Here is a 26,322-nt window from a genome sequence, read left to right as displayed (position 1 = left end):
ACATGACAATCGATCTTACCCAACCAAAAAAGGAACAAGAACGAGGACAACAAATTACGAGGGAGAACAATAGAAACAAGCTTACTCGGGGTCAACTTATGTCCAAATGAGTAATCTACTTAGATAAAAACTTTAATACAATGACATAAACCCTAAACAATAAAGAAAATAATGAAAACTTTATCTCAAGTACAAAAAAACAAAAAGCCTAGAAATATACACTCTCCCCAATAAATGACGATGATGCCACTTTATAAAATATTGCAAGTAATATAAAATCCAAACACAAATGGTACCACTAAACACAATAACAAGTCAATGTAATATAGTATATCATGTAGACAACGCCTAAAAGGACAATGATTAAACTTTTTGAATACTATTCAAATATCGAATAAAAAAAATAAGAAATTCTTAATCGACCATGTAAGAAAAGATTAAGCTCACTTGACAATCGGTGACAGTACTATATACTCTTGCTCCAAACACCAATTTGAGCAAGAAGAAATCACTATCTTATCATCTCCCAAACATATGGAGCTGAACAACCCAATCTATCTTGTGCAACTACTGTCAAGCTTGAGGAAGTATTAATTGCACCACATGCTACGTTTGGCCAAATTCTCCTTGCTAGACGACCCAACAAAACCACTCGACTTCGTAAAGAAATAAAATTATAAAAAGATATGCTCATCAAGTTGTGCACAAGGAACTACAACACTGCCTACCACTTGTAAATGGAACTGATGAAGCATTCAAAAACCACAACAAAATTTCAGCACACCTGATGAAGCATGCAAAACCACAATATAATTTTAATCAATGACAATCACTTGGATTCAATTTCTTGGGTCATAGGAGTGGTGTTAACAAACCCCAAATTTTGAAACCCAATGCAAATGATGGGCCGAAAAGAATTAAGCAATTTCCCAGCCATGTTGGAGATCCCAGCAACACTTAAAAGCCTTTGCGGTGGTGTTGTCTAGTAAATCTCCAGCCATGGGTGGAAGGAACAGAGGGGGCCAGAAGCGCGGTCGGACACAGCGAAGGCACTTTCGAGACGGGCGTGAGAATGTGTGGAAGAAGCCGCGAGAGGAAGGCTCCGCAACATCAAGCTGGGATCCCTTTGTTACAGAGAGCCCTGTGTTTGAACAATACTACAAGGTCTGTTCCGATCCGTCATTTCTTGAGGTGGTGATTAGCAGGACATTTCTGGATTTTGAGGACATAAAAGGACTTATAGGAGCTTTTATATTTGCTCTGCAAGAGTTTATAGCTGTGAATTCAAACTGGTAGGAGTGGCCTTACTGGGATTGCCGTTAGGCAAATCTTTTTACTGGCAGGCTTCCCAAGGATGGAAGGCTCTGCCTTGTAACATCCAAAAATGTTGGCTGCTGAGTGCCATATGTCCACATGTCATCTACCTTACGCCCTCATTCGTTGGGATAAAGTTTTGCGGACACAGATATAGCATCGTGATTCTTCAGGGTCAATTTGATGCATCATCGTAAGGCATTCCACTGATACTAGTTGGAATTGTTAGAATGACATGTACTTGCTCTCATGAGCAATAGGCATAGTCTCATGATGATGAACAATAGGCATAGACTCACGATCTCTATGCTTTTTTGGAATGTCATGTTGCCTGTAAATTGTAGGAGGTGAACAAGAATATGCAAAAATATCCAAATAATATTTGGTTGAGGGACGTTGTGCCTCAGTGGAAGTTCACACGGTTTATATATCATGCTTGTTGGGCTTGATACCTTTGCCTCTTTTGCATGCACAATTTTGTAGTGATTGAGGCAATGGTTCCTTTGTCAAGTTGTGTGAGGAGTCGTATCGACTTGACAGTGAGCTTGCTTTTTGTTAGATTCTTTGTACTCACGAACTCTCATAGCCTGTATTTTTTGATCGCTCCACTGCAAACCCTATGGTTTCTCTATCGTTTCTCTACACTAGGCTTGTGGAGTCGGCCCTACAAGGCTTCTGGTAGCCCTCACATAGGGTGAGGTGAGCCCCTTATATAGGGGTGTGGCTGGCCTCATGGAGGCAGCATAGTTGGCCCCTATAGGGCTGCTGAGTCGGCTCCCTAGGCAGAGAGGGGTGCCCTCATATAGGACTGTGTGCTAGCCTCATGGGCTGTAGGGTGGGTAGCCCACTCTGCAAGTTGGTCGGCCGGCATGCTGCGGCTGACTGGAGGAGGGTGAGGGGCTATATATAGGGCCCCCCCTCACTCCTTGTTTATCATCTCATTGTGGAGCAGTGTTGAGCATCTATATATAGAGGAGTGTTGAGGAGGGAGAGGGGCTATATATAGAGCCCCCCCTCACTCCTTGTTTGTCATCTCATTGAGCAATGTTAGGCAATCTCTGGAGCAGCCCTTGCTGTGCACCTTGTAGACCAGGAGGGAGGGCTAGTAAGGTGGCTCGGTGGGCTTCCTATAGGGCTGAGGTGGGTCGACTAGGCTTGCTAGGCTTGTGGAGTCGGCCCTACAGGGCTTCTAGTCAGCCCTCCCATAGGGGGAGGTGAACCCCTTATATAGGGGTGTGGCTGGCCTCATGGAGACAGCCTGGTCGGCCCCTATAGGGTTGCTCAGTCGGCTCCCTAGGCAGAGAGGGGTGCCCTCATATAGGGCTATGTGCCACCCTCATGGGTTGTACGGTGGGTCGGCCCACTTTGCAAGTTGGTCGGCCGGCATGCTACAGCCGACTGGAGGAGGGTGAGGGGCTATATATAGGGCCCCCCCTCACTCCTTGTTTGTCATCTCATTGTGGAGCAGTGTTGAGCATCTATAGCAGAGGTTTTTCCCAACAGTTAGCGGGGTTTTGGCCTAAGATCACTTGCATTTTCTCTCATCTCTCTCTGCTTTCTTGTTTGGTGTGTGTGAGGTTCTCTCTCTCTCTCTCTCTCTCTCTCTCTCTCTCTCTCTCTCTTCTTTCTCTCCTTTCTTGTTTGGTGTGTTTGATGGTTATGATGATGTTGACGATGATGCTGAGATTGATATACATATAGTCGAGATATGACTATGTTGTACTTAGGATTTAGTACTGTCATTTTCCATTTTCTGCATTCTGCATTGGTATGGACACTCGTTTAGTAGCTCCACTACCATAGCTCATTGTAACAGGTTTTTCATAGTCTCATAGATCCATCGGTCTTCCGAAGACTTTAATAAACTCTCTCTCTCTCTCTCTCTCTACTGCCGTTCAATTCCGTTGCACTTCTCACATGGTATCAGAGCCATGATTGGCTAGAGACCCGAGGTGTTGAGGGAGTGTTGAGCCAGCACACAGAAAGGAGGTATAGGGGCTGTTGTTTGGAGGTGTTCGTGAGGACGATTGTGTGAGGTGTGGGCTGTTTGGGACTCGTGAGTCAAGGAAGGTACAGAGACTTTGAAGGGTGTTTTCAGATTCGAAGGGAGGTTTTCTGAAGGGCGGGACAGTGAGGTGTGAAGGTCTTGCAGGCTCACAGCCTCTTCATCACCATATCCAGCCCCTTCTCCCCTTCTTTCCGTCCTTTGTCCATCCCCTTCTCTACTTCTATCCCATCCACCCTTTCCTCTCGGTTTTATTCCCTCTTCACTCTGACATGGCGACTTTGTTCGAGATGGCAAAGAACAGGACAAAAATTCCAGTTTTGCCCACGTTCCCCGTCGACCATCGTTTGGATGTACTCAATTACGGAGTTTGGCGGGCCATGATGGAGTCTATTTTACAGTCATATGATCTGACTGATTTCATGTTGTTGGGAGTTGCTAGGCCATATCCCCTTGCGTCCAACCTTGGCATCCTGGAGCAGGACCATGCCAATAGTATCTGGGTGCACTTAAGGTCCCTGTATAATTGAACGTCTCCCATGAAGAGGGTTTTCTTGGAAATCCAGAGGCAATTGTTGGATCCCAATAAGTCTTCAATGCGGGAGCACATCAACAAGTTACAAGAACTTTAGCAGGAGATCCATTAGGCAGGCAACAGATATCGTCCGAGGACATGGCAATAACTCTACTGTACTAGTTATCCTCTCAGTATAGTGCTTACTATTCGTCCTTGATAACAAGTGGAAGGATGAATGCGTTGACATGGGAGGAACTGGTCGCGATGGTGCTTGACCAAGAGGAGAGATTTGTAGATTGTACCTACGAGAGTTAGCCAGAGGCTTTGGCAGCTGAGCATAAAGGACGGAAGCAGTTGATAGCTGAGGAGCGGGAAGCACTCAAGGCGTCGCATACTTGTAACTGATGTGGCCAGAAAGGTCAGTTATTGGTGGCAGTGTCCTCAAAGGAATAGTTAGGGGACCAGTAACCGCAGTATGGTGTAACCGCTACTACAACGTTTATTCCAGCCTTCTAGTAACACATGGCAAGATGCGCATGCTAGATCCAGTCGGAGGATTGCTTGCTTGTTTGTGGTAGCGGTACCTACCAGACAATTGCAATAGGAAGGGAGTCTTTTATCGAGGTAGGCTTTCAGGTAGGACTTCGAGTCATGAGGAGTTGTTCCCGCTGAATCAGGTGGTAGTGTTACCAGTATATATTTTGTTTGGATGTTATGACTTGGTAGATCTAGAGGGGGTTTCCTAGTGTTCTGTTGCAGCTATTGTCCGTTGAGCTGTTGGAGATCTGAATGGGTCAGCAGATTGCGAGTGCAAGAATCCAGACACAGTTGATTGATCCAATGAGCTGTTATATGCCCATTGTTACTGGAGCACCAAGGTTCATCGATGTGGCGACCGTATAGCTCTGAGATACAGGTGCCCATGCAAGGAACCAGACCTTGCATCGAGGGCTGTATTAGTTGGATTATTGTACAATACCTTTTGTTGGAGTTATGTACTAGTACCAGTAGTTGGATTGTTGTACCAGATGACTTACTGTACGAGTACTAGATCAGAGGTGTGTATCTAGCACCTGTGGCTCGAGAGCAACAGTACCGGGTTTCTAGTGATCCTGCTGAGGCGGTCGTGTCAAGAGGGGGCTTCTTCAATAGTACATGTGGCAGTCTTCAGCGATGGAGTATCACACGACAGATTTCTCCAGTTGTTCTAGTAGCACGCCTAGCTCCCCGGCGTCTGTGTTCCATCCTGGAGCTGAGGGGGTGTTGGAGGTCAACATCTCCTCATGTCACCTTAGAGAAAGAGCCTTGCTTATGGATGTGCCCACCCAGAGAGAGGGTAGGTTAGACTACAGAGAGAGGGCCTTTGCTTGTGGGTGTGCCCGCCCTCCTGTGAGGCTAAGATCTTGTGATGGCCTCTGCCATGTTTGGGTCACTTTTGAGGTGCTGCGCAAGGGCCAGGGATAGATCAGCCTACCTAGAGGCTTCGCCAGGGTGCTGCGGGAGGAGCAAATCTGTGGCAAACTTTGGCACAGATCCCCTACATCTTGGGGGGCCTTGTGGACTTGCTCATGTGCTGCATAGGCCGTCCCTGGAGCAGCCCTTTCTGTGCACCCTGTAGACCGAGGGCCAGTATGGCGGCTTGGTGGGCTTCCTATAGGGCTGAAGTGGGCCGACCTGCTGGTCGGCCACCTAGGCTTGTGGAGTCGACCCCACAGAGCTTCTAGTCAGCCCTCACATAGGGGGAAGTGAGCCTATATAGGGGTGTGGCTGGCCTCATGGAGGCAGACCGTCGGCCCCTTTAGGGCTGCTCAGTCGGCTCCCCAGGAAGAGAGTTGTGCCCTCATATATGGCTGTGTGCTAACCTCATGGGCTGTAGGGTGGGTCGGCCCACTTTGCAGGCTGGTTGGCCGGCATGCTGCAGCCGACTGGAGGAGGGTGAGGGGCTATATATAGGCCCCCCCTCACCCCTTGTTTGTCATCTCATTGTGGAGCAGTGTTGAGCATCTATAGCGGAGGTTTTCCCCCAGTAGTTGGCAGGGTGTTGGCTTGAGACGATGCTTAGTCTCGAATCTGAGTTGACGGCGTAAGTTCTTACAGTCATCATTGTACCAGCTATTGTAGGATATTGAGCCAAGGGGGGGCGAGCTCATGGAGTGGGTGGTGCGTGAAAGTGTGTAAGGCAGCCTCATGAGTGAACAGAGCAGTCTGATCTTCGTAGAGTGGAATGTCCTCGAGAGGTGTGAGTAAGGTGGAAAGCAAGGGAGAGGCTTTGATCGAAGTGGATGTCATGATATGTAGTGTGTGTGATGGATCTACTAAAGATTAGATCACTGTGGTAAGCTCTTGGGGGTGGTGGAGAGATAGAGAAGTTAGTGATATGTGGGGTGAAGACAGGGGTTCCCATGAGGTAGTCAACTACGTTGGAGCCCTCCTTGTGTGGAAAGCAAGTGAATTCTGTGGAGGAATGCCATCATCTAGACCATTGTAAAAGATAAGGTGATGTACCTTGCCCATGTCCGCTAAAACGTCCTATGAAGGCAAATTTCAAGTGATAGTTTCCTATCTATCTTGCAAACGTAATTCCTAGACTAACTCGCCGTGCGTGAGGACTGGAGAGGCGAAATGAGGTGAGGACACGGGTGGTGACGATGTGGGCCACAGGTTATATCCTTCAGCAAGGCGGTTGAGAAAAGTCCGGAAGGGACACGTGGCATTTTCCCCTCCCCTATTTATCCCTCCTGCCCCCCCCCTTCCCCATCTCTCATGCTCTAATAGCATTTTTCACCAATTGGGGGCCCCTATTCTCCAAAGTGTCCTTTTAAGGGAAAGCAAATTGTGGGTGATGCTGATGTCAATAATGATGTTTCCTTCCGTAAAAGCACTCCTGCAATATGACATTGAATAAAGGAGAGTCTGAAGATTAACAATTAGGTTCTGTATTAGTTGGTTGGCACCAAGAATGTGATTTGACGAGCATTGTTTTGATGGTTGATTTAGCCTTGTTGAAGCTCTTAGTTTCCTTGAGCAAATGATTAAGAAAGAGTATTTTAATACTCATATACTCATATCAATACACATGGTGCTGTAGAAACAAGGCATTGTGCCCGAGAACGAGTGGGATGATTTTTTGGAAACACTACGAAAGCCTTTGCCTGCTGTATTTCGAATTAATGCCAGGTATGACAGCGTTGTTTTCCATATCAATTATGTAGCTTGGGGTTGGATACTTTGGTCAAGTGCTGTTGGGAAAAAACTTAGCAGGCATCACTTTCTTTACAATTTCATTCTTAGTACTAGCTCCTCTTTGACTTGTTATTCAGTCTAGTTATGCTTGCATTTATTTTCCTTTTTAAATTGCGCATTTACTTTTCCTTTCAAAATGTAGTGCAAGCCTGCATGCCTATTTGTTTATTTTGAGGCCTTTAAAGACTTTATTCAAGAACTATTATGTAAGCTATTGGTTGGAGTACACAATTGTCACTAGAATAGATAATGGACATCTTACAAAAGAAACACGAATAACCTTTCTAGTTTTAGTAATACATTGCTCTCAAAATTCATCAACACAAACGAATAGAGGTTGATTGAAAGTTCTTTGCAATTTAAATTATATGTAAATGTATGAACAAGATATAGCAGGACCCGGGTTATACATCCTGCATTTTTAAAGAGCATTGCAACTTAGGAATTGGAACTTGCAAGGGATTCTTTTTACATAAGGGCACCCTTGGGCCGCTTCCACCCATTTGAGACTTAATCATGAGCATCTTAGAGAGAGCATTTTATCAAAGAGCGGCTTGCACAGTAGCCTATGAGTCTGTGGCTTGTATGGTTATTCGAGGACATGGAGCCCATGAGCGGCAGGTGACGGTTATCCTTCATGTGACCAAAATTGTATTGCAGACAGCATCAATGTGATATTCAAGAGATCAACGATCAACTCTGCATTCCGAACACTTACAGAGATTGATGGTCTTTGTGCCTATGGAAAGGCTTGACTCATGTTCCAATTCATGAAGTGGAGGAAAAGAGCAGAATTTATCATCAAGGAATCAAAAACATCAGTAAGCAATGTTGCAATGAAAGCTTTCACATTTTCTCAGGGCTCCATTGGCATCAACAGGACCAAAATGGCAGGTGTGGCAGTACAGCGGTGGAGAATAGTCCATGTGGCAGCCTCCATGGTTGCCACATCACAAAACAAGGCACAGAACCCATAGGGCAAGACCAGGTCAGTTACAACCACAGACCTGGTCTGGCCTGTGCAGAACAGACAGCGAGTCAGTTGGGGCCGCCAGGCAGCACAGCAGCTTCGAGGGCCCAACAGCACCTGGGTTATCCACAGACTGGGGCAGGTCTGTAACAGACTGCAATCAGTCTATAGAAAAGGGCAGTTACAGACCAGATCAAGCTGGCCAGTTCTAGGGTCTTTCCTGGCTATAAAAGGGTCCAGCCCTCTCATTCTTAGCAGCGAGCCTCAGCACTTTAGCCCAACTTCCACGAGTCAGTGAGGACCTTTAGCAAAAGTGAAACCGGCCTCTAATAACTCAGAGGGCAGTGGAACTAAACCTTTAATCACTTCAGCACTTATTTACAGCTCACAAAGCATATATCACAACCATTAACCATTGCATAATCACCATTTTGCATTTACCCATTGTTCACAAACAAAACCACTGAAAAAGGGATGGAGACTAGAATGCCCTTGCTCAACAAACATAGACAAGTGCACCTGATTGGCCCCAAACACCGTGGCGCCCCTTTCGGTATTTCTTTATATTTCACAGTGAAATGATTACAAGTTGCATCTGGGAGACCTTCCCTGCAACTGAGCACGCAGCCCCAATTCATTGAGCCTTCGCAAGGCTTTCAAGCCTAGACTTCTTGAGTTACTCAACAAGGTCCATGTGAAGACTCAAAAGTTCAAAGGCCACCTCCATGAGGATGCGGTTATCCATAGGCTCAATCCAAAGGCATTCTCTTTTCCGAGTGCAATTCCATTGGCTGTCCAGATGCAATCACACTGCACCCCAGCTGCACTCTCTTTGAGTGGTTTCCAGATGGCATTCACAAAGCTTTTCAAAGCTCCAAAATAAAACCCAACCAAAGAATGACTCATGTAGCACTGCCTGGGCACCTGTGAACCAAGAAAGAGGCGGCACACGAGGCCAACCAATAGCTTATGGCAAAAAGAAATTGCAGCAGCAAAATCACAACTCACCAAGCCCTGAAAACTCGAACCAAGTCCTCAATTGCCAAGAGGACATAGTAGCGAATGCCCAATTGCATTCTTAGCCAAAGAGAAGTGCAAAGGCATGAAGAAAGAGCATTTACAAGAGCCGACCAGCAAGAATTCCACTGAAAAATGTGAAAAGAAGCACTTCAGTTGCGAAGAAGTGGGAGTTCTTGGGCTCAAAAGAAGCGTGCTTTAGAGAGGAATGCATTGAGAAGGTTTTGGAGAAGTTTCATTGTCGGAAAGTCCTCCAAAACTGAGAAAAACCAGTCAACCAACGCTTGGGACCACTTGAAATTCAACAGAAAGCTGTAGCTTTGCAAGAGGAGAGGCCCAGGAGGCTGTAGAAGCAAAAAGGTCCAGAAAAAGCCACTTTTGCAAATTCGACTAGAAAAAGAAGTGCTTAGCTCTGCCCGTTCTACCAAACGCACAAAGGGAAAAGCATATCACTGCGAAGGGGAGGCAGAGGGGAAGCCACCGGGCCAAACGGAAGTCGAGGAATCCAAACGGGTAAGGAGTTACGAAGAAAAGTGAAATTCAGTTGAAGGAGGCTGAAAAACCAGTCCAAAATCTCAACAAAGGGACAAGATGAGAGAGAAAAGCACACATGTGAAGTTTAGGAGGCCTAGGAAGGTCCAGGAATGGCAAAGGAGCATGTAGAAGGCACTAGAGCCACTTGGAACTCTAGGGGGGCCACTGAAGGTGAGAGGGAAAGAATGGGGGAGTGGAACGACGAAGACAGAGAGAGAAAGGGGGAGACACAAAAGTGTGGGTGTGAAGTGTTGAGCCACACCACAAACTCATAGGTTTTATTAGGATTAGGCTTTCCCCCTATGACTGTCTTAAGACAGTCATAGGTGTCATAACTTTAACAAAAGGGTGGCAATGCGCCTTTACCCCAACAACCTCCCACCTAAAGGCCAATGTGCCTAAAGGGGAGAAAAGAATAAAAATTACAGCAATATATAGTTACTGTATACAAGACCATAAAATAAGAATGGTCTCATCCTAATCCCATGATGTGGCGGCAATGTGCAAACCGCTCTGTAGGCAAGCTCTTAGTGAGCAAATCTGCAGGATTATCATCAGTATGCACCTTCACAAGCTCAAGCCGCTTGTCTTCCAGTGCCTCCCTGATGAAATGGTATTTCACATCTATGTGCTTGGTCTTGTGATGAAAGACCGGATTCCTTGCCAACATGATAGCACTCTGACTATCACAATGCAAAACTGGCATATCTCTTGTAATGCCCAAATCTCCCACCAGCCGAGTAAGCCATATTGCTTCCTTGCAAGCCTCAGTAGCTGCAACATATTCAGCTTCAGTGGTTGACAGTGCAACGCATTTCTGCAACTGAGACACCCATGAGATAGCACCTCCTGCAAATGTGAAAATATAACCGGTAGTAGACTTCCGGTTATCTGCATTCCCTGCATAGTCTGAATCTGTAAAACCATGCACCAATGCATCCTGCCTACCATAGCATATGCACAAGTCTTTGGTACCCTTGAGATACCTCAAGACACCTTTCACTGCTTCCCAGTGCCGCTTGCCTGGATTTGCCATATACCTCCTGATGACTCCCACCGCAAAAGCAATATCCGGACGAGTGGCAACCATGGCATACATCAAAGAACCAACTGCAGATGCATACGGAACCTTGGCCATTTCAGCCTTATCATCATCTGATCTGGGGCTGTCCTTACTGCTGAGTTTTAAATGTGGAGGCAACGGGGTACTAATAGACTTCCCCCCCTCCATTTTAAACCTCTGCAGTACTTTGTCAATGTACTCCTTCTGTGACAGAAACAAAAGTCCCTTGGACCTGTCCCGAAGAATCCGCTCACCAAGAATATGATTTGCATCACCCAAGTCTTTCATGTCAAAAGACTTATGCAGTTGTTTCTTCAAAGCAATAATCTCCTGCTGAGATTTGCTGGCAATCAGCATGTCATCCACATATAGAATGAGTAGCATCAAACTGCCATCCTTTGCCCGTTTGGTGTACAAGCAGTGATCGGTCTCACACCTATGATACCCTTGGGACTGCATGAAGGCATCAAACTTCTTGTACCATTCTCTTGGCGCCTGCTTGAGTCCATACAAGCTCGTCTTGAGCTTACACACAAGCTGCTCTTTTCCTTTAACAGCATATCCCTCTGGCTGACTCATATAGATCTCATCATGGAGATCTCCGTGAAGAAAAGCAGTCTTCACATCCATCTGACATAAATCCATGTCCTCATGAGCAACAAGAGCTAACACTGCTCTCAAAGTAGTCATCTTGACTATAGGGGAAAAGATCTCATCAAAGTCAATGCCCTTCTCCTGCTTAAATTCCTTGGCAACCAATCTGGCCTTATACCTCGGTAAAGCATTTGAATTCACTTTGACTTTGTAAACCCACTTGCATGGCAAAACCTTTCTGCCTGCAGGTAGCTGCACCAAGTCCCATGTATCATTTTGAAGTAGGGAGTCCATTTCTGACTGCATGGCTTTATCCCACTTCCTTTTCTCTGTTCTTCCCATAGCTTCCTTGAAGCTGGAAGGCTCACCACAATCTGTCAGCATGATAAAATCAGCCACATTATTGGCTCCTGGAACAAACTTGTCAGGAGGCCGTTGTACACGGGTGCTCCTCCTAACAAAATGTTCCGGATTAGGCTGCTGTCTAGCCTGTTCGTCATGCATGACGGGTGGCTGTACCACCATATTTGGCTGTTCTACAGCCCCATTTGCTGGCATATCCAGTGGTGCATCATTGGCAAAATTGTCTGGCTGATTTTCAGCTTGTATACCCTCTTGAACAGGGTTATCTACAGCAGCCTGCTGCTGCATATTAATGGGCATTCTTTGCTGTCCGACATCATCATAAACAACCCTCCTGTATTCCACAGGTTGCACGGGTTCTTTGTGTACACTATCCTCTTTAAAGATGACATCATTGCTGCGTATAATCTTCCGTTTGACGGGATCCCATAACCTGTACCCCATTTCACCTTCGTCACCATAACCCATAAAGGTGCATCTGGAAGACTTTGGCTCCAGTTTGGTGCGCAGTTCTTTGCGTATATGAGCAAAGCACTCGCAGCCAAACACACGTAAGTGCTTATATGAAGGTGTCTTGCCAGACCACGCCACATCTGGCACTTTCAACTCCAAAGCCTTATTCGGCGACCTGTTAATTAGGTGAACTGCTGTTTGCACGGCTTCTGCCCAAAAACCATGGGGCAATGCAGCATAAGACAACATACATCGAACCTTCTCCTGAATAGTTCGATTCATCCGCTCACTCACACCATTTTGAGATGTATTATGAGGGGCTGTGAGTTCCTGTTTAATGCCCTTAGCTTCGCAAAATTGTACAAAAGCATGTGACACATACTCACCCCCATTATCGGATCTGAGGCATTTCAGCCTGCGACCTGTCCGATTCTCAACCTGAGCGACAAACTTCTTGAAAGCATCTAAGGCATCGTTTTTATGCTTCAAGAAATAGACCCACACTTTGCGTGTGGCATCATCAATAAAAGTAATGAAATACTTTGCACCCCCTAGTGATAGCTGTGGCATCTCACACAAATCAGTGTGCACTAGATCAAGCGGTGCTCTATTTTGGGGAGTTCTCCTCTTATGAGGAGTCATAGAATGCTTGCCAAATATGCAATGATCACAAGTAGGCAAATCTGAAAATGAAAGAGACGGCAGATAACCCAAACGTGACAGTTCTTGCATTCCTTTAACGGACATGTGTCCCAACCGGCTATGCCACAATGAAACCTTTGGCAGCTCGGTTATGGCAACAACATGATTACCTACACTGGAAACATAAAGAGGGTACAAGGTATCACTCTTATAACCCTCAGCCACTACAACCTTGCCATCAGTAATCACCCATTTGGAATCCCCAAATGTGGTGTGGTAACCACTGTCATCCAACAAGCCAGTGCTAATCAGATTTTTCTTGATTTGCGGCACATGGCGAACACCATCAAGCATAAATGTGCGTCCATCAGGGAATACTATCTGTATATTGCCAATCCCTGCAATCTGACATGCATAGTTGTTCCCAAGGTGAACAACTCCATGAGTACCTGTGTAGGAAGTAAACCACTCCCTATGAGGAGTAACATGAAAAGAAGCACCTGAATCCAAGAGCCAGGTGTGCATGTCATGGCCATCAATAACCAATGTATGTGCAATTACAGCAGAAGAGCATAAAACATCATGTCTGTCACTTTCACTGTCCTCTGCTGCAACATTCACTGCATCCAAGTCATCTGCCTTGGCCTTGCCTTTGCCTTTGCTTCCACTGCCTGCATCCTTTGTCTCAGCCTTCTTGGCTTTCTGATCCCGTATAAACTTGAAGCACTTAGACTTCACATGTCCCTTCTTGCCACAGTAAAAGCATTCAGTAAAAGCATTCAATATCCTTTTTGCCGCGGGACTGACTGCGGGATTTGGACTTTCCAGCAGATCTCCCCTTCTGCTGAGTCCTGCCTCTTTCCTGTACCTGCAAAGCATTTGAAGACTTGCTGCCCGCATTATTCTTCCTGCTCATCTCCTCCATAAGGAGAGAGCTCTCCACATCAGCATACATAAGAGTGACATTTGAATTAGACAGGGTCGTCTTGAAAGTGTCCCAACTCTCAGGGAGGGTACACAACAAGAAAGTAGCCTTGAACTCCTCATCAAGGTTCAATCCCTGTGCAATAAGCTGTGTAAAGATGGCATTGAACTCACTCAAGTGTGAGGTCATAGCTGTACCTTCCTTCATGCGAAGGTCGACAAGCTTCTTCAACCAATAAACCTTACTGGCTGAGCTCTTTTGGGCATACAACTCTTCTAGCCTCTGCCATAGGCCATAAGAAGTCTTTTCAGCTTGAACATTGAACACAAGAGAATCACTGAGAGTGAGCATGATAGCAGCCCTAGCAGACAAATCAAGCTCCTCCCACTCATCATCTGACATCCCAGATGGCTTGACACCCTTCACCCTTATGGGCTTAGAAATCTTCTTTAGCAGAAGTACATTCAAACACTGTTCTGCCCATAATGCATAATTGTGTGCCCCTTCCAATTTCTTTATGTTCAGAATTGAAGATTTTCTTCCCCCTGATGCCATATCAGATAAGGAAAGTATCTGACTCCCTGTAAGTCAAAAAATGACTAAATAAAATTCTGATTTCTCAGAAAAACTGCTCTATCAAGAGCCAGGAGCACTCACAATAGTGCTGTTTTTACTGTCAAAAAATCTGCAGCAAAACAGAAAATTTTCCCTCCAGTCACTGTACCTTCTGACACACTGGACCGTGCTCAAATAGGCATAAAACAGTAACTTCAGAATGCTGCAGCTGTTCCACAAGTGCTTTATTAGTGCATCATCAGCTGACGAAGCACAAAACACTGCTGTCCTGGACACTTCTCCCACCTCAGATGAGGTATTGCACTGATTTTATATGCATAAACCACTCGTCATACACTGTTTTGTTCACTGAAAAGAGGCTCCAAACACTTCAGCCTGTCACAAACCTGCAACAAAGAATGGGACAAATCCCAAGCAATCACCCTTCTGCCAAGGGGATAAAAGGCATCTGAAGGTCTCAAACAGTAACTCAAGTGCTCACAAGCAAAATCTGGGCAAAAGCCCTTTGATTTGACACTTGTACCAAGTGAAAAACACCTCAACACGGAGGTAGCATACAAAATACAGCGCTCTCCTGGCACTTTCACCTGACAATGTAATGCATAAACGGCCTTGTGTACACAGTAACAACACAGATCCCAACGTACAAACACTGAAGAGAAAATCTTTTGAGCACTGTCAACGATGGACAGTTAGGGACCGAGTAAACTCGATGCGCCCTGGCCAAGCGTGGCTCAACTGAGATTTTTCAAAGTGTTGTACACAGAATGTGACCTGCAAGAAATGTCACTGAATACACTTCGGAAACAAGACCAATGTGGGCACCCTGGCTCCACACTGCCTCAAGGCATACACTGCATAAACTTCCAGGCAAAAGCCCTTTGAAATTGTCACCCGAAAGCTGAGATTTGCACTCAACAAAAGCATAAAAGCCCTCTGCAAAATCAAGGCATTTGACCTTCCCGAAGCAACACTGTGGCACTAGTCACCTCAAGCACGAGGATCTCAACCACAGAGTTTTGAGAACTGAACAACCGGGAAAGAAGAGCAGAGTGCTCTCTTTGTTTTCTTCTGCCCCAAAAAAAAAATGTGCCTCTTGTACCTGCTGTACCTGTGCAGGGTACCTGCGAGAGCACAAATCCCAAAGCCAAAAATCCGACTTGTACCTTTCTGACACAGCGACCGTACGGCGGCGTCCGTACAGTACGGCCGCCTGTACGGCGTCCGTACAATCGGTACGGACGACCGTACTTGACCGTACGAAAGGCTGTAGCAGCCTGTGGTGTGCGGTGCGCAGCTAGCAGCAGCTAGCTGCTGCTGCGTGTGCGAGCTGCCCCGCGCTGCCCCGCGCTGCCTGCGCGCATCGCCTACGCCGCTGCCTGCTCCTGCTGCCGCTGTCCGCTGCTGTAGGGTGCGATGCTCGAGGGGAGAGGAAGGGGTAGAGGGAGGGGTAGAGCGGAGTGGAGAGGGAGAGGTAGAGGCTCTGATACCAGTTGAGAGGGAAAGAATGGGGGAGTGGAACGACGAAGACAGAGAGAGAGAGGGGGAGACACAAAAGTGTGGGTGTGAAGTGTTGAGCCACACCACAAACTCATAGGTTTTATTAGGATTAGGCTTTCCCCCTATGACTGTCTTAAGACAGTCATAGGTGTCATAACTTTAACAAAAGGGTGGCAATGTGCCTTTACCCCAACAGAAGGTACATGGCCCTCTAGGGGACCCATTAAAAATGCCACGTCATCATTTTCCAACAACCACTCTTTTAATTCCTTGGAATGCCTTTGGGCCTAGGGATTAATTACGCTTATGTGCTAGGCACCATGCCGTGTTTAATCACACATTATTAAGCCCACACTTGGACTTTTAAAACCAAAGTTGTCACAGTCTTGTAGTACATTAAAGTACTTAAAATTTCACGCCAGGATTGGTGATGTAGAGCGAGTGCCACCTTATAATCTTCTTGTGATCTTAAAAGGAAATGACTATACACACACACAAAGAGTTAGACACTAATTGAGGGGCCAAGGTGAGGACACCCACCAAAGGCTAGTTTTATTGCAACATAGTCCACCTTTTGGAATGACCCAAGCAAGACTTACTGGAACAAGGCACACAAAGACCAGTGCGTGCTCAAAGGCTCTTGACTGTACTCAATGTCTATGAGCCATGGCCATTGGATCGAAGCATCAGCTACTCTCTTGTCTTGTTTTCTCTATCTCATTGTGGCTATTTTCAAATCTCATTGTGGCTATATGAAAACGGAGATGGATCCAATCGCCTTCTTCGACCTCAAAGGCTTGCCAGTGCTTGTTGGCGGCCTTTTTCTGCTTGTCTCAGGGCCTTTTGAATCATTGCTTTGTGCTGCTCTTTGATCTATCCAGAAATGCCTCCGTGTGCCGGCGCATCTCCATCAGATAGAGCCCAATGCAAATCTGGTCATGGAAATGGATTAGTCGTGATAGTGGACTGAAGCCACTCCCCTCTAGGTAGAGATAGTGGTAGCGTCTTTGGATCTCATAGTAGGGTGGGCAAGCACAAAGAAAATGCTCCTCTGTCTCAACCACCCATAGCGTACATAGCATGCAGATCCTCTGCTCTTTGGGTATACCTATAGCTCTCCGGTATTTGAGAGAGAGAGAGAGAGAGAGAGAGAGAGAGAGAGAGAGAGGATGTAGGCTGCAAGTAGGAGGAAGCAAGAGGGAGAGTAGATAGGATTAGATGTCACATCAAAAGTGTACAATGAGTGGTGGATGGGGACTTATATAGTTCCTCCATATTTCCCACTGACTCTAGCTAGAGGGCTACTAAAGTAGCCCTTTTCCCCCCTTCATTACATTAGTCACGATGTCCATAGGTACATGGAAGAATGCTCGCTAATCAAAAGGTTAAATTTGACAGATGAAAGATTTTGGGGACTTACATAGTCCCTACACATTTCCCACTGACTCTAGCTAGAGGGCTACTAAAGTAGCCGTGGAGTCACCCTCTCCGCCCTAAAGAGCTGGCTGTAGAAATCTGTAGCTCTAAAATCTCCTGTGGATCAATGTGCAAGAAGCCCAACGGATCCCGTAATCACTATAGTTGCATGCTTGCCGATCGAGTCCCAGTGGTATGAAAAAATTGCTTCGTCATCCTATCCCCCTGCTGAACCCAGCGGGCCCAGGTGGAGTCTTAGGAAAACTCAGCCTGCTGAACCTTTGTGTCTTGAAGCTTAAGGCATGCTCTCTCAAATCTATTCCCGAGCCATTGGGATCCTGGGCCCTGTTCCCTGAGCCTCTCTATGGAGGCGAGGTCTCGTCGCGCTCGCGGTCTTGAAGAGCCCTCCCAAGGGCGTGAGACTGCAACTCCTCGTTGCTCCTTTGAATCACATCTTCCACTCATGAAGCCTAGCCCTCGTAGGGTACTGACTTTGGCTACATCCAAATCTTTGTAATATCCAGCTGAACCTCCTCATCCTGTAGTAGGTCCTTTGGAATGCGGACCCCCTTTTGGGGAAGACCACGATGAGGCTGCTTGGTAGAATACTACTGGAGAGTGGTTTGACATCGTGGTGCTTGCTAGAATCCCTGTAGAGCCACCTCTGTGGAGTGCCCAGTCCCCGACGTAGAAGTGATCTAGCCTTTGAAGTAATCCATCATGTCGCCTCTGGCTAAATGAGAAGAGAAGGTTGCCAAGGATCTTGCTGAACTTCGGCTCTCTGCCACTGATCGTGAAGATGAACTGCTCCCATGCGCTCCGCTTTGCTATTGGCATCTCAGAAAAGGAGGCACCCCCCTGCTTGTCCTCCCCAAACTCCAGGTTGTTGAAACTCCTCCAACGATCCAAGGGTCGACATCTGGCAGACTCCTCCAAAAGGCCAAACGGTGCTGTCTGCACGCCGAGGCATACACATTCAGGATCCCAATCTTGGACTCTCTCATCCTGGCTCGCGTCCAAACTGCCACTGCTTGGGAGACCGAGATGCATAGCCCTCCGCTCCGTCCTACGACAGGATACCACACCTCAAGGCCTCCCTGGGAAGAAGGTGATGACGCCATCAGATGTCTGATGCTGAGAACATGTGCTCCTATATCAAAAGGAAGTCCACTGCTTGCCCTACCATTCCCCTCTGCAACTCCTGTCAAAGGATCAGGTGCTACGGCTGACTACGTGCATGGTCATGGAGCCCGTACACGTTCCAACTCACTATGGTCCAACTCACGAGGACGGGGAAGCAGGAAACAAGGCTCGCATGTGAGTGGGTGCCTTCCATAAAAACTGCCTTTTGTGACTTTGAGGGGGGTTTGGAGGGCGATCAGTCCGTGTCCGTGCGACGGCGTACCAAGGTGGACATTGGCTCTATGCCAATCTTTCATGCCCACTGCGACATGAAGGAGACGTCCACTCCGAACATCTCAGCACACTTATGGAGTGGCTAGTAGTTTGCCAGATCAATCCTTGCCTCAGGCGGCAATCTGATAATCCCTACTGTCAATCCATAAATCGGCTTCTCCCACGTGAAGCTCAACTGGAAGCTCACTATAGCATGATCGGCGTGCCAAATATCTAGTTCTAGTGGAACCATCCAATTGTCCATCATGCGTGAGATTTGATCCCCCATCATAGCATCAAATACCTCTCGGGTCCACTTTTCCAACCCTACGGAGGTGAGCTGGAAACGCCAAACGAATGTGTCTGGGAGACCACTACGCTGATCGAACCCCCTTTCCGAGGCTACAAGATCATGAACGTCACCTCCAGTGGTAGAGGGTAAGAGTCTGAGATCTCCAGGTAATTTCAAGGCCCCAATCTCCAGAGTCCCTCGGAAGAGGGCGCCTAGGCTGAAGTTTGGGGGCTACTGATCTGGAGGTCAAGCCCCTTCCCTTTGAATCCCCCCTTAGAATGGGAGGGCTGAGAAGGGAGGGGGACAAGACGTGGAAGCGGTCGTGCCCTTGCCTATTGGCAAGGGAGCCGAGGCAGGTCTGATAGGGGGGTGGGAGGTGGGGGAGGCTGAAGAAGATGGCTATGGAGGGGGAGGGCAGGGCGAGGTAGAGGGGGAGGAGGGGAGGGGGGTGGGTGGTGAGGATGACCATAGCAAGAGTCGCGAGGGGGGTTGGGGGAGCTCGGGAGGAGGGGGAGGGCATGGAGACGGAGAGGGGTTCTGAGGGGGAGGGGGGCAGGAGGGAATAGAGGCAGTCACAGGCCCGCCCTGTTGATTAGGCACACCTGGGCTTTGGATCCCCTTCTCCTTAACCGCTGCCGGGCTACCCTCCGCAGCTTCTGCCATCGCAACCTCAAGAGCTCGTGAGGCACGCTATTGATGCAAGGGTGATTGTGGTCATTGTATTTCCACTAATGGAGGATCACTTGGCTGAATTGTGGCCCCTGCTGTTGGGGGGAGGGGTCTCCAACCAAGGGCTTGTGCGGTTGCTCATCTGCGGGTGCCTCTCGACGCGCTCTCTCTCTCTCTCTCTCTCTCTCTCTCTCTCTCTCTCTCTCTCCCTCCCTCCCCCCCCTGCATCTAGCTTGTTGCGTGCGGCGCTTTCGAGCCAATTTGCTTCGTTTAACTATCTTTTTGCCCACCTGGGTCCACTTGCCCTCTGAAGGTGTCACTGAGGGGGTCTAAGACTCCTACTGCTCGTCTGAGGGGGTGTTGGGGCCTGGCCTGCTGACTCTGTTTGTCCTTCGGGGGTGGGGGGGGAGGAGTCTTCCCTGATCATGAGGGCAGTTTCGGGCTAGGTGGCCCATCTGCCTGCAACGAAGGCACTGGCCTGGTAAACCGGAGATCTCCACTCTCTGACGAAGTGTGCCCCCCTCGAGGGTCTCGAGGAGGATCAACTCTAGGCTCTCAACCACCTATTTATTGAACCTGGGGACCCCGTCGTCTGCTACCACTGAAGCTGCTGAATTTGACGGGGACTATAGCACTGTGCCAAACACTCTACCAATGGAGGGAAGGATGGCTCTGTATTCCTTTGGATGCCTCGAGAAGCGGAGCATCACCGGGAATCGAGGAACATGGTGTGTCATGTCCATGTCCTCCACTGTGAAGCCATTGTACTAGGGGAAAAGGTACACCAGATGCGGGCCAAGGAGGATGGGGCTTTGCTCCATAAGAGTCAAGGTGGTAGTAGGAGAGCTCAGCTGGATGAGGAAGATGCCTCTTCTGTAGATGGCGACCTCCTGGTGTCAAGCTCGATTGGATCCACTCTCTCACCTATCTCCTAGTTGCCCACTATTTGGCCCACAACTGCCTTGTCTTGAAGTGACTGGACTGCATGTTGCACTTGTTGCTTGTCGACTGGAGAAAGGATAACCTTGACGGTTGTGGGATTCAAGGGTGCTGCCATAAAGCTCCTCTATTTTACTGCCAGACATTGATCTTGAGGACACATGTATGATGCGAGTTTCAGTTGATAGATGAGCTCTAGTCACATCTTACGGGTAGGCCCTGTTAGATCTAGGCAGGATGCATGATCTTATTATTTATAATGGTCTTGATAGATGGCCCTCCTCAGGTGGTTTTACCTGCTTTCCACATGGAGGGGGCTCTAGCATTTTGATTACGTCATGGGATCCCTTGCCTTCACCTCTCGTATCACTGGTTTTACTGTAGCACCTTGTCCTCCCGGGGCTACTCTAAGGACTTTTGACGGAGCTTTGTAGAGGGGCGGTCCCCTTCACCACTCATTGACACCCAAGTCTGGCATAATTATGTGCGCTTACTTTATGATATCCCAAATCAACCATCTCTTGATCTCTCACACATACCCCGCCTCACATCCTGCACACTCTTCACTAGGGGGGGTGTGAAGGATGCCGTGATGAAACTTCATAAAGGCGGAGCGAAAGATCATGAAGGCCTATGCATTGAATTCATTGCATATGGGATTAATCTCTTAGCCCCAATCTTAGCAAAGCTCTTCAATGAAGTAGTTTGTCTGGGGTTCCCATGCATCTAGACTTTTAACACTATTTCACTCATCCACAAGGCAGGGCATTCCATGAGCTCGGAGAACTACAGGACCATTATGATTGGGCATGTCATGTCCAAGATTTATGCATCAGTGCTTGATTCTGATGTCAATTGATTCGCAGAGATGGAGTGACTTAAGAGTAGATGGATAGATTTCGACGTGATCATGGGACGGTGGATCACATCCTCACACTTAGGTGTATCATTGAGGAGGCGAGGGCATGGAAATAGAGGGTTTATTGCTGCTTTGTGGATTTCCGCAAAGCCTTTGATAAGGTTCTGAGAGCCCGCCTCATCAGGCGTCTGCAGGACTTGGGTTATGACCAGGAGTTCATTTGGGCTGTCATGACACTTTACGAGCGGGTCTCAGGCAGAGCTCGGATAAGGTCTTGGCCTCTACATTAATGAGCTTGAGACAATTATGCAGACACTGGGGGGGAGGGATGCTCTCTCGCTGGCACTCTGATCCAGATCTTGTTATACGTGGATGACGTGGCACTCTTATTTTCCTCAGTAGAGGGCCTCCAGAGACACCTAGATGCACTGCAGTCCTTTTGTTATTCCCATGATTTGACTGTTATAACCTTGGTAAAACCAAGGTCATGATCTTCAACACATCTCGAGCCACTATGCACCGGGAGCAGTTCACCTTTTACGGGTCATCGGTTGAGATTGTTTCGTCATATACATACCTAGGGGTTCTCTTCTTTGGACCTATCTTTACTATTAGACCGGCGATGGAGGCTCGATTGAGCAAAGGATACACTTGATTGGCTAGACTAGAGAGGCAATGCTTTCGCTCACATTCAGGACCTGCGAACCAAGGGCTTACTTTTTGATTCCCTGGTCAGCCCAATGGGGATGTATGGCAGCCCTAGTTGGGGGCCAGATCTGTCGGATATAGAGTGGGCTTGAGTGGAGCGCTTGCAAGTTCTTATGCTATCACGGATGATTCGCAGTCAGCCGTTAGTTCCTCACCAGATCATTCAGGCTGAGTTTGGGTCATCTCCACTACAGCTTGATGCAGCATTTCAGGTTATCACCTACCTATATCGATTTAGGAGAGACAAAGATTACAATTCTGGACGAAGCAGACTACTGTGGCTAGCATTGTCCTCCTCTATGGCACTATTAGCAGCAGGTGACCAGACATGCTGGTTTGCATGCACAAAGAGATGGTTTGAGCAAGTGGGACTCCACATGGAGTTCGAATATAGCATTGATGCGCCCTCCCCCCCCTGTCTCATGAGGTTAACCAGGTCATTTGTGAGGATCTTGTGCAGCTATATACTTTCAAGACCTGGTTGGGATCGAGCGAGCTTCCAGTGAAGCTCAGCTTCTACATGGATCATTGTTTACATGTCATAGTGGAGGGTTTTATCGACCCACCTGGATATACGCAGATCCACCTATCCCACACACTGAGGATCTCTATTGGGCAGTTTCGGGTCTCTTCACATTGACTTCGCATAGAGAGTGGCAGAGCTGAGGGTTTGCCCAAGGAGAGGCGCATATGCACATTACGTGACACATAGGAGATTGAGTCGGAGGAGCATTTCATTTTCAGATGCCCAGTATACTATGAGATTCGAGGACGCTTCTATTGCTTCTTTAGAGACAGTTGTGGGATATTGTCCCACTTTCTCTCCTTTCCAGACCAGAGATGCTTAGCCGCCTTCATTCATGAGGTAGTCAGACACCGTGAGGGTCTACTTCGATCATGGAGACAGGAGCAGACCTCCTTGATAGACTCTTCAGAGAGTTCGATCAGTGATTTCTTCCAGCTAGACCATGTGGACTCCCACACCGTGAGGCGCCGTCATGATTGTGACACAGAGCTAGCGACATGACAGCTCAAACAGATGGTTGAGGCACATATTACACTTGGGGATATCCCTTCCCTGTTCAGAGTTGGGGCTCCACCGATAGGCGTCACTGTAGCCCTTATCAAACGTACAGCTATGATCAGTAGAAGACATAGGACCACATCCGGGGCAGCCGCCGGCACTCTATCTCTGACTTTATGCCCTCACTACCTCTTTCCCCTTGACGCTCTGATGATGAGGATGTTAGTGTTGTGTAGACGATCATCATTTTTAACATGACTATGTAGCACTCAACGCTTATCATTTTGCATTCTGCATTGGAGTGGATGCTCGTTTAGTAGCTCCACCCACACAGCTTGTTGTATCATGATTTTTCACTGTCTCATAGACCCATTGGTCTTTTGAAGACTTTAATAAACTTTCTTTGTTTCTTTTTGGCGAGACCAAGGGGGCCAGACCAAGGGTCACCTCCAAGATTTTCTATTACGAAAAGTGAAATCAAACATGATTACAAACTCAAGATTTATCAAAACCATAGAAACCAAGAACAAGGAAACAAGTGGGGAAGAGAAGAGAAAGAGAGAGCGACACTGCATGGGGTCCAATCTGCCCCCCCTAGATGGTGGCTCTTGCTTCCCATCTAGAGTATTTATAATTGTAATTCCAAAAAGCAAAGAGCCAATAATAGTACATCCAAAAACATCCTTTGTCCATAATTAGAGGCATTGCTCAACATAGCTCCACGAGCTTAAAATATCACAAGGCTTAATATGCCCTCATCCAAAATTTATAAAATAAATTAGCCCACGGCTTAAAATTCATAACTTTATAATATGGCCCATGGCCTTTGACAGCCATTAGATACTTCGATCAATCCAAATCACCTCCACCATCTTCGTTCCTCGTTATCCAACTCATCATTTGTACTCAAGCCGCCAATTGTGTTAGTTGTTACAATCAATTGATGAATTATCACACCAACTAATCCCAACACAATTGTACGCTTGATATACAGACATCAAAATACACACCTTGTGACCAATTGCGATAACACCAGTAACACTAGGGACATTAGTATTAATATGGAATCACCCATAATACTAACCATCTAGCCTGGCAAAACACAGGTAGTTAGGCATCCCCAACTAAACCCCACAAAGCATCCACTAGGACTCCTGCTGCGTCCGGTGTGCTCCTATGGAATACTTTGCCATAGTCACACTTGACTAAAATAAAATAATTTTTATAACAAGAGAATATCGGAAATATAATTCCATAACATTCCTCTTGCTTGGATTGCAACTGACCTCAGTTGTGTATTTGACTTTCCGAGTCAACGAGTAGAGATACGAAGAGTAATCTCTTGGATCTTTATCACGTATCATCATGATCAAAAAAATTCTTCAAGAGATCTTAAGCTCTCATTAACCAAGAGATAATGAATTTAGCCAATTCAAAACTTATGAAATATTATTTTTATTCTTACCCTATACCAAGAGAAAGTACTATACCACATTCATTCATTGCTTATGTTATTTTGGTATAGGTTCCAGCATTATATTTGTCATATTCCTCAATATCTATACCGTCCCATACCAGTATGATATTGAGAAATAACAACAAATACAAAGTGCAATTCTTTTTTCTTTTGATGTGAGTAGCAATAAGTGACATATACTATTCTGTGATTAACAGAAGGGTATATGTACGTCATTGTTTAATCACACGTCAAAGTTTATGATTTAGGTTGGTATCTAGTAATGATCTAATATTTTCTTCATATGCTAGAAAATACATAGAAGATATTATCTGACATACCAACTGTTTTTCATTATCTATAAAAGCAATTCCATAAACAAACTACTGGAGCAAAAAGCTTGCCACCACGGAACAATCATGCCTTCCCTCTTGCTTAGCAAAAAATGTCATATGCTTTTTCTTTGCTTTAATTTTTCTCCAATTTAGTTCATATTACCATAACACTCTATTGAAGCATACCATATGTATCTCAGATGTTGACATGGCAGCCAGCTCACAGATGACGTGGCAAGACACGTGGTAGGCTGATGTGGCAGGCCAGTGGTTAAGTTAACTCTGGTTAGTTAACCTTGGTCAGAGGTCCAGTTAGTTGACCTAACCAGACTAGACCGGTTCAGTTAACCAGTTTGGTTAAATTAGTGGCCAAGTTACAGACTAACTAGTCTGTCAATGTAACCACACCAGAACAGGACTGATCTGGTTAGTGTAACCAGCCGGTTACTTCATCCAGTTACTGTTAAAAAAAAAAAAGTTGCAGAGACTGTTTCTGCTAGCAGTTTTCACGTATCTGAGAGAGTATTTACTGTCAGAAAAAGCAGAAATCAGAGAAAAATCAGAGATTTACACAAGTAAAGGGATGCATGCCTTTGTGCTCAGAAAAAGGGAATCAGATGCATACTCAGTGCTTTTTGCAGCAGCCAGAAAAGGGGCAATAATGCTGAGCTCTTGGATCCCTTCTGAGATTTTCCATCTCTTGCATACGAGTGTGTTCCATCTGCTCAAATTCTTGTTGATTTTGCTGCACACTTCTGTCTTGGATGTGCATCCCTATCTTGTGAATCCCTCTGGATAGGTGATTGAGCCATTTTCTTACAACTCGTCTGGGATCTGCAAGCTTCTCACTCACACTATGTATGCAACTGATAAACGCAACCTTTGCTTTTCAAAGAGAAAATTTACCTCAACAACATTGCGACCCAGAGAGAGGAGATTATGGCTCAAGGACTTGCTGTCCAAAGGGTTGATTCAGCCGAGCTCGTCTCCTTTTTGCTCACCAGTACTTCTAGTATAGAAGAAAGCTGGTTCTTTTCGAATGTGCATTGATTATCGTGCGTTGAATAAGATGACCATCAAAAATAGATTTTCGATACCACGCATAGACGATGTGCTTGACCAGCTCAAAGGAGCAACAATTTTCAGCAGGATAGACTTGAAGAGTGGCTATCATCAAGTTAGGATATAACCACAAGATGTGCATAAGACAGCTTTTCGCACTACATTCGAGTTGTATGAATACTTAGTGATGCCTTTTGGGTTGACAAATGCTCCAGCCACATTCAATAGAATGATGGATCGCATCTTCTGAAAGTACAGGCATTTCACGGGTACTTTCTTTGATGATATCCTAGTCTTTTCAAAGCTTGTGGAGAGTGTGTTGGGGCTGCATTACATCAGAATGGACATATAGTAGCATACGAGAGCCGAAGATTGCGTGATGCTGAAAGATATCTAGGAATTTATGAAAAAGAATTGTTGGCTGTAGTTCATGCTGTGAACACATGCTGTG

The 26,322-nt window shown here is 46.5% G+C and overlaps 1 protein-coding gene across 1 annotated transcript in view; it reads left to right on the top strand.

Annotated features, from left to right (window-relative positions):
• Positions 1-822: 822 nt before the first annotated feature.
• LOC147895798 (S-adenosyl-L-methionine-dependent methyltransferases superfamily protein) overlaps positions 823-26,322 on the top strand; it is a 115,325-nt gene continuing 89,825 nt past the window's right edge. Inside the window, exons 1-2 of the mRNA XM_087382417.1 lie at positions 823-1,164; positions 6,925-7,013. Coding sequence (XP_087238543.1) covers positions 1,000-1,164; positions 6,925-7,013 — 254 coding nt within the window. The 5' untranslated portion in view covers positions 823-999. The remainder of the gene's footprint in view (positions 1,165-6,924; positions 7,014-26,322) is intronic.

This window comes from Dipteris shenzhenensis, chromosome 12, assembly GCF_047967505.1.
Source record: "Dipteris shenzhenensis isolate YYH24624 ecotype China chromosome 12, Dip_SZ_1.0, whole genome shotgun sequence".
NCBI lineage: Eukaryota > Viridiplantae > Streptophyta > Polypodiopsida > Gleicheniales > Dipteridaceae > Dipteris > Dipteris shenzhenensis.
This window is presented reverse-complemented; position numbering and strand designations above follow the sequence as displayed.